Source organism: Myotis lucifugus, unplaced genomic scaffold, assembly GCF_000147115.1.
Source record: "Myotis lucifugus unplaced genomic scaffold, Myoluc2.0 scaffold_2865, whole genome shotgun sequence".
In the NCBI taxonomy this organism is placed as follows: Eukaryota; Metazoa; Chordata; class Mammalia; order Chiroptera; family Vespertilionidae; genus Myotis; species Myotis lucifugus.
This window is the reverse complement of record NW_005873913.1, coordinates 1-8,525: the sequence shown is the minus strand read 5'-3', so window position 1 is coordinate 8,525 and position 8,525 is coordinate 1. Positions and strand designations below refer to the sequence as shown.

General features: G+C 54.5%; 1 protein-coding gene across 1 annotated transcript in view; it reads left to right on the top strand.

Moving 5' to 3' along the window:
* The window catches only part of LOC102433663 (cGMP-specific 3',5'-cyclic phosphodiesterase-like), a 15,220-nt gene extending 10,025 nt beyond the window's left edge, over nt 1–5,195 (top strand). Inside the window, exon 4 of the mRNA XM_006108626.3 lies at nt 1,156–5,195. Within this exon, the coding sequence (XP_006108688.2) occupies nt 1,156–1,290 (135 nt within the window). The 3' untranslated portion in view covers nt 1,291–5,195. The remainder of the gene's footprint in view (nt 1–1,155) is intronic.
* The last annotated feature ends 3,330 nt before the right edge of the window (nt 5,196–8,525 follow it).

Sequence of the window (8,525 nt, the reverse complement as noted above, 5' to 3'; positions counted from 1 at the left end):
TTTTAAAGGTAGGGGGAAGTTGGTTCTCAATGACATATGTTGTGATTCGGTGAATGAAACAAAACCTCCCTACACCATCAAATCAACAATAGGACTCGTCATAGAGTGTTTTCACAGTGGTTTTCAAATATGTTTGACATGTACAGTACTGCCAACAGACAGCGTATGTGTTCATATAGGAGTATCATATTTTCTGTTCGGGTGGCCTTCTAAGCGGAACAGGCAGGCTGTAGATATGATGATGGAGACTTACACACGACCTTTCATAGCAGTGGGTGCATGAAAGCTAAGAGTAAGAACGTAAGATGAACTTCATGTGGGCTGGGGGGGGCAGTTATAATTGCTGATGATTCCGGTGGGGTGACGTGGGGAGCGACCAGCAGCGCAGCTCGGGCAGGTGTGGGCTCCCAGGCCGATATGGCGTGGCAGTTGGGGGTAACCAGGCTCCATGGGGGGGCAGTTGGGGGCAACCAGGCCGGCAGGGGGAGTCAGTGAGGGGCCATCAGACCGGCAGAGGGGGTCAGTGAGGAGTGACCAGGCCAGCAGGGGGGGCCAGTTAAGGGCGATCAGGTCAGCAGGCAGAGGTGGTTAGGGGTGATCAGGCTGGCAGGGGGGCCAGTTAGGGGCAATCAGGCAGGCAGGCAGGTGAGCAGTTAGGAGCCAGCAGTCCTGGATTGTGAGAGGAATGTCCAATTGCCAGTTTAGGCCCGGTTGGGGATCGGGCCTAAACCGGCAGTTGGACATCCCCTGAGGGGTCCTGTATGGAGAGGGTGTGGGCTGGGCTGAGGGGACCACCCCCCCACGCACAGATTTCATGTACTGGGCCTCTAGTTTTATAGAAAAACACATAAACAGAGTGTCCAGGACAGTCGCAAGCAGGGGGCGACGTCTGTGCTACGTAAAAAGGCAAAATGCCTTGTTGCCCTGCCAGCAGCTCTCGGGGCCGCCCAGCCCAGTGCTGTGGTTTGTGACGCGTGTTCGCCCTGTCTCAGCACGGACTCACTCCGAGGGGACCTTCTGTATGTCACAGCCATGGTCTCTGGGTGATCACGAAGCCTGTGAAAGCCGCAGGCTGCCCGCCATGAGCGGTCCAGCTGGCACACGGGGAGGGCTACTACCCAGCGCCCCCTAAGGCGGCTCTCTCTTCTTCCCCAGGCGCTGGCCCGCGTGTCCCCTGACTGCTCCCCCCTGCTGGATGGCTGCAGGCACAACAGGCAGAAGTGGCAGGCGCTGGCTGAGCAGCAGGACACACTGGTCAACGGGGCTGGCGGCCCTGCCCCACGCAGCTGACCGCCTGGGCCCTGGGCGGGATGCTGGCGACCGCGGTCTGCACGGCCCGGCCTCGCTAGATGCTGCACAGGCTGCCTGTGCCCTTCCACGGTGTCCTGGTGTGTTTGCACAGCTTCTGAGAGCACAGCGGGGACTTTTCAGGGGGCAGTCCTGCCTGCCTGTGTGTGTGTGTTGCCCACTGAGCTGAGGCTCGCTAAGCACCGGACCGCCCCCCAACCACGGGACCGACCCCCCACCGCAGGTCCACGCAGGAATCGGTGCTGAGAGTGCGGGCTGCGTCTCGCGTTCAGTTGGCTGTTTCGCTTGGGAATTTTAAGCGATTGGTTTTGTGGTTTTGGAATCGCCGACCTTTCAAGAATGTTTGGAATCTTTTCTTTCTCAAAAATAGACCCAGAGCAAATGGAATATATTCCATGACACGTAAAACCTTCGTAAGATAGAGAAAAGTTGGGGCTGCGTGGATGTGAAAGGGGGAGGGGATTATTTGTCAACAATGTATTATGTTAACAAAACAGTTAAAACTCCTAAGCAATGGAAAGTGCTGCAGGGCAGAATTGTCGTTTCACTGACCATCACTGATCTTATCAACAGGCAGTGTGACTCGGAAACGCTACGGTCACCAGTTCTGCCCCTTTTTTGTGTGTAACTCCCTCAGCGTTTATCATCGGTTCATCGTACAGCATAGTTTATAGTGGGCCGGTTTGCACCCCAGTGGGAAATCAAGAACCAAGTGGCCGTTGGAGCCCAGAGCTGGCGTGAGATGTGACTGCCGATAGGAGAGCGCAGCAGAAGGCCACCTGGACATGAGCCGGAAATGAGCCCACTGGGGCAGCAGCAGGACACTCAGGCCTGAGGGACGGTCAGCAGTCTGTTTTGTGCCTGAGGCAGTGCCCAGTGTGGGCTCGTGGGACCAGTCCGCCCGGGATCACAGAATGTGGGTGTGTGCCCTAACCATGGGCCCTGAGCTGGGCCTGGTGTATTCATGTCTCTCGCTTCCCGTCCATTTAGAAAATGTGAACATTTTTAGTATTTGAGCTCCACTCGTAGTGTGTGCTCCTGTGTACAATCCAGCACTGGAGACGCAGAGGGGGCAGGCGGCTGCTTCCAGAAAGATAATCCGCTCAAATCCCTGCAGATGTCTGGACTGAGCAGGAAGAGCGGTGTTTGTTTGGTTTGTTACCTGCCCCCAACCCCAAACAAGTTTCTGTTTTGGGGGGAAGTTTCTGGGGGGCCGGTAACAGCATTAGCAAAGTTTTCATGGAAACAAGGTTCCCATGGGTAGCATTTTCCTCTAAACTGCCTAACACTCAGCAGGTGAAGTTGTATATGTACGTTTACCTTGGGATAATGTATCTGCATTCTTACCATTCAGGTTTAAAAAGGGGGGGGGGGGGCAAATCTACGGCCTTCACTCTGTGAGAAAGGCCAGTCTGCAGCGTTAGGGACTGCGTGATGCTGTGTGTGTGATTGTCATGACACTTGTATGTTCAGGATGTGACCCTATTTCTATCTCATGTCATTCAGATGAGCCGAGGCACCTCTTGGGGAAGCAGGTGTGTCTGCCACAGGCTGCCCCTGAATCACACACCTGCATCCTGTGCACACCCCTGTGTATGCGTGTTCCTCAGCGTGGAACACTGTCTGAAGTGGCATCTCTCATAACCTACTTGTCACCGTGCCCTGTGACCGTGCCTCCGTCTGCGTCATACGCTTCAGTTCCAACCCCCCCGCCACACATCACTGAGACTGTAAAAGCCACTGCAGATGAGTCTGGGAGGGTGTGAGGGGCCATTTTAACAGGCAGAGAGATACACTTAGACTAGGAACCGTTCGGTTTGCCTGTAGATGCGCTGGTTTTACTTCACTCGTTTAGAAATTAGAAGTTAGGCTGTGCCACGCCTGGCACTGTAGTCCCTGCAGAAGAAGACTTCTTTAGAGCTGGTTCCAGCCATTTTACTTCTCCATTTTTAGGAAAATCATTCCATACATGGGCTCCTACCTGGTATGTGGCACAAAGTTTTCATTCTCATGTGAATATTTTCTTTCCTGTCGCTTCCTAGGTGGGAAATACATGTCCAGGGTGGGCTGATAGTTGTTGGTATGGGAAGTAATACAGCAATTAGTAAGTCACGCTACAAGAAAACGCTGTTTCATGTGCTCACAGCTGTAGCCCTCCGCCTGCCCCCCAGGTGTAGGCCTCCGCCTTCCCCTGTGTGTCTATCACCCAAACCAGCAAGCATGCCCTCTGCTCCAGAGAAAGCGGTTGGTGTGGTTTTAGCTGAGTGACATTGCACCATTATTTCATTTCCATGGTCAGCCCTCGAGCCCCCACTGCTCACTCAGCTGTTTGAATCTGTGAACATGCCCGGCCGGGTACTTTTCGGAGCGGGGGCTTTGCTGGCCGCCATCCTGTGTGAACTCATGTGGGTCACAACCTCTGTCGCCCGGACACGGAGGCGCTGTGTTCAGGAGAAGCCTCTGTCTCCCCAAGGATGTCACAGGCGGCGGCTGCTCTGTCCACTCAGCAGCCGAGACCACTGTCGCATGAGACACGTGGCCACAGGGCTGTGATCCCACGGGTGGCTCCTCAGAGACACAAGCTCCTTCGCTGCTCACGCAGACCAGACGGCTGGTGCGCGGGGGACTCGGGCTGAGCGTGGCCTCAGAGCACAGCCGGGCATGAGGTAGTCACCTGTCTCCTAATCCCCAGCGGTTTCCTCCCAGCCCTGCTGGCCTGGAGCGTGAGAACCTGCCGGAGTGCTAGCTCCGGGGGGACGGGCCCAGCTGCGAGCCTGCCTCGCCGGGACCTGCCCGTGTCGGGCACAGAGCACGCGTGTTGTACCCCGTGGATTTCACGTTTCCTGTGTTTCTCATCGTGCAGCATCATGGCCGCACAAGCGATGCTGCTCTGCTTCATGCTGAGATCCTTAATGATGAGAGAAGGAAACCGTGGCCCCGCCATTGCCTCCCCAAGCGCCTGCTTACACGGGGGCAGTGCCACTCTGCCTGGCCCACCTCGGTCCCTGCTGACCTGTGTCCGCCTCGGTCCCTACTGACCTGTGTCTGCCTTGGTCCCTGCCATGGTCCCTGCTGACCTGTGTCCGCCTCAGTCCCTGCCACGCGCCAGGCGAAGGCCACTGAGGAGACAGCACAGCAGCCTCGTGGGCTCCCAGCCTCGTGGACGGTGCTGGTGGGGACCAGCTCAGCGCTGAAGCCTGCCCTGTGTCCCATGGTGTCACTTTTGTTTTCATCAATAAACCTGTGGTCATGCATTTTCCAGGAGCTCCTCACCTGGACCTTAGGAGATCCGTCAGGACACCTGTCTTTCTGCGAGCTTGTCGCCAGCCCCGAGGGCGCCGCTGCTGGGGTGGGGCCGTGTGCTGCACCGTCCCCAGGTTGCTGGCCACAGCCTGTCCCATGCACATGGGGGCCCTTCGGCAGCTCACGCTGCCGTCCACACCCTCCTCAAAGCCTGTGGAGACACGTCCGAACGAATGCTGTTGAAAGCCGTGTAAATAGTGGGAAATAAAAATTTCTATTACAGTTTAAGAAAACCTGATGAATCATCACTAGCCACTGTTAATATCTATTTGTATTCTTATACCTTTTCAACATATTTGAACAAATATATAGTTTCTGGCACTATTTTTGTACTAGGATAACGGAGGTACTGTGTATATTGTGTTTAGCAGTTAAGTCCACTTGAATAACTGTGGGTGTTGATTTCTCATCTTCCCCTCCCCCACCCCCACCTCCACCGGAAGAAGCATTTCAGAGGCACGTCCTCTCGGGGACCAGCCCTACAGGCCACAGTCAGGGTTGCCCCCAGAGGGCGGCTCCTCACTGTGTGTTGTCCCCTCGTGTTGCCACGCTTTGTAAAAAATAAAAGGAAGAATGAACAGCCACGCATGAGTGTGGAGTGGTTATTGGGTGTGGATTTGAGGCAGCGGGAACGGGTTGAAGAGATGGAGAGACTTTAGACCTTGCTAACCTGGGTCCTGCCAGCTGGGAAAAGTCCTTTCCCGGCCCAGACTCCTCTTGGCAGCATTCTTCTTTTGAACAGTGTCCTTTGCCACCCACTGCGGCCACATTCCCCATCTCACTCCAAGAGCCCAGCCACGCTCCAGAGGACGGGCCCAGCCTCACGCCACAGAAGTGCAGGCGTGGGGGGATGCTGGCCACGTACATGGGCTGGATCCCAGCCCAGCTGCCCAGTTTCCAAGTAGGTGTGACTCCACTCAGCCCTCCTTTTAGTTTTTCATTGTAAGAGGCCCCCAGTTCATGGGTGGTGGGTCAGGTGGGCACCTGGAAGCGTAGAGATGGGCGTCTCTCACCCTGCAGGTTGGTGTGTTTGGGATCCACAGTGACCCTTTTGTTCCTCGAGCACAGGGCCCTCCAGCGCGGGGCAGAGGCGGGAGGTGGGGTTCAGCGCAGGGTCGCAGACCTCATAGGTTCTGCCTAGACAAGCCCTTTCCCATGGCCGAGAGGCTGGGCCTGCATGTCAGGGCTGAAGGCCAAGTACACAGAACTCGCCTGCAGCCAGAGTTCAGGCTTCTGGGCCACTAGAGGGCCCCAGAGTTTGAGTTGTATTTAAAAATGATCATCGCCAGAACCGGTTTGGCTCAGTGGATAGAGCGTCGGCCTGCGGACTCAGGGGTCCCGGGTTCGATTCCGGTCAAGGGCATGTACCTTGGTTGCGGGCACATCCCCAGAGGGGGGCGTGCAGGGGGCAGCTGATTGGTGTTTCTCTCTCATCGATGTTTCTAACTTTCTATCCCTCTCCTTTCCTCTCTGTAGAAAGTCAATAAAACATATTTTTAAAAAAAATTTAAAAAAAAATAAATAAAATAAAAAAAATAAAATAAAAATGATCATCTCTCCACCCCCTCCCCAAAGACAGACAGACACACACACACACACACACACACAGCACAAACAGTGAATAGAGCTGCTTTTGAAAAATTTTTAGGAGCTAGAAAATATCATCCTGAGTGAAATAAGCCAAACTGAAAAAGACAAATGTCACATGATCTCACTTATTTGTGGGATCTAATGAACAAAATGATCACGCCTAACTGCCTCTGCCTTGGCCCTGCTACCATGGCTTTGTCCGGAAGGATGTCTGGAAGGTCCCCCAGTCTAATTAGCATATTACCCTTTTATTAGTATAGATAGGCATAGCCCATGGACAGGGGCAATAGGGTGGGGAAGATCTGCAGGGAGGGGGTGGGAGGAGGAGGAAAGGGGGGAAGGGAGACATCTGTAATACTATCAACACTAAAAATATATTTTAAAAAATAATAATAAAAATAAAAATGTTTTACTAGCAAAGGAGAAATAAATGGGAAAAATCAATGGAGAAAGAAGACTGGCTGCCCTTTGTCCAGTGATATTTCTTCGTGATTTTCTCCAAATGAACAATAACTGACCACCGGGAGGGTCCCCTGACCCTCAACACCCCTTCCCGAGGCTCCCTCTCACTGAAGAGCAGCCGGCAGCTCTGCACCCCGTCCTGCGGCCGGCTGTGCTGCCTCCCATCCGATGGGCCCTGAGTGACGGGGCCGGTGTGGGGGCGACTCCGTGTTTAAGCCACAGGAGAGTGAGTGGACAAACACATTGAATGGGCAGAGATGATGCTCTGATTTCAAGCTACATTCAGCCTTGAAAGGAAAAACGTGACATGTTTCCATTTCACAAACCTCTTGTTCAAAATTGAAATCCATGGGAGTTATGAATGGAATCAAAATATTTGCATCAAAGAGATCTGGCTATCCTGGCTGGCATGGCTCAGTGGTTAAGCATCGACCTATGAACCAGGAGGTCACAGTTTAATTCCCTGCTAGGGCACATGCCCGGATTGTGGGCTCCATCCCCGTGTGGGGCGTGCAGGAGGCAGCCGATCCATGATTCTCTCTCATCATTGATGTTTCTCTCTCCCTCTGCCTTCCTCTCTGAAACCAATAAAAAAATATTTTTAAAAAAGAGATCTAATTGTCATGTATGATCTCCCTCTCCACTTGCTTCATTTTAAGAGAGAAAGAGAGAGTGTGTGAGTGTATGTGAGTGTGTGTGAGTATGTGTGTATGAGTGTGTGTGTGTGCATGTGATAAACACCAACTAAGCTGACTCCGTCATCTGATAGCTTCCCACCGGCACATTTTTGATCCCTCTTTCTAAACTAAGGGACAAGATTGCATGGCTGAGGGGTCGCTGGGAGGGGGTCGAGGGAGCAACGGACATGGGCTGTGCTGTCTCCTGCAGTGACTACTCCTAGAGCCATGTCACGTCCCCGCCCTGTGTCCCCTTGCTCAGCAGGAGTGACTCAGGCTTTATGTGACCCGATCCAGCAAATTCCTGTAAGAAACACACTTCCTTTCCCAACTAGCTCGCTCCCGCCCGTGACCTCAGGGACCTTTGAGCGCTGCCCTAGCTCCCGCCAGGGCTCCTGACGGCCGCTCTGCCGGGCCCACGGCCTTCTCCCTCGCTGCCCCTGCCTCTGGTCGGCGTCCACCATCTTTCCTGGGCCTGCCACGGCTGTGAAGTTCCAGGGATAGAGTGTGCTCCCTCCTCCTAGGCGGCGGGTGAAGTCCACCCTGGGTGACCCCAGACTAGCGGCGCCATGGTGTGGCCCTGTGCAGGGAGAGAAAGGTGTGGCTGAAAGATCTGTTCTTGTGGTGGTGGGGGGGCGGTTTGAGGATTTGTGTTTCTGTGTGTGTGTTTGTTTTAGTTTAATCCTCACCAAGGATGTTTTTTCCATTGATTTTTATAGAGAGTGGAGGGAAGGGAAGAGGAGGGGGGGGCGGTTAGAGAGAGAGGAATATTGATGTGAGAGAGACACATCGATGGGCTGCCTCCTGCATACACCCTGACCAAGGCTGGGTGTCGAATCTGCGACCCAGTACCAGCCCTTGACCAGGAATCGAGCCCTAGACCCTTTGGTGCCTGGGCCGCCGCTCACCCCTGAGCCACCAGGGCTGCTGTTGGAAAAGCCGATGGAGCGTGACCAGCCACGAGCATTCGCCTTTTCTCCTGCCCGTTCTCCGCCGTCCGCTGGGGTGACGGGATGCTGAGTCCTGGGAATGGAAGCTGTTGGCGGGCGGCATCCTGAGCGATCAGCAGGGTCAGCGCATCAGGGACGAGACCCACGCTGTTTCCATGCAGACAGGTCTGAAGACCCGGCACCGAGCTGTCCCTGCTGCGGGCGCTCCGGGAGTGGGGCTGGGGCGCGCCTGGTG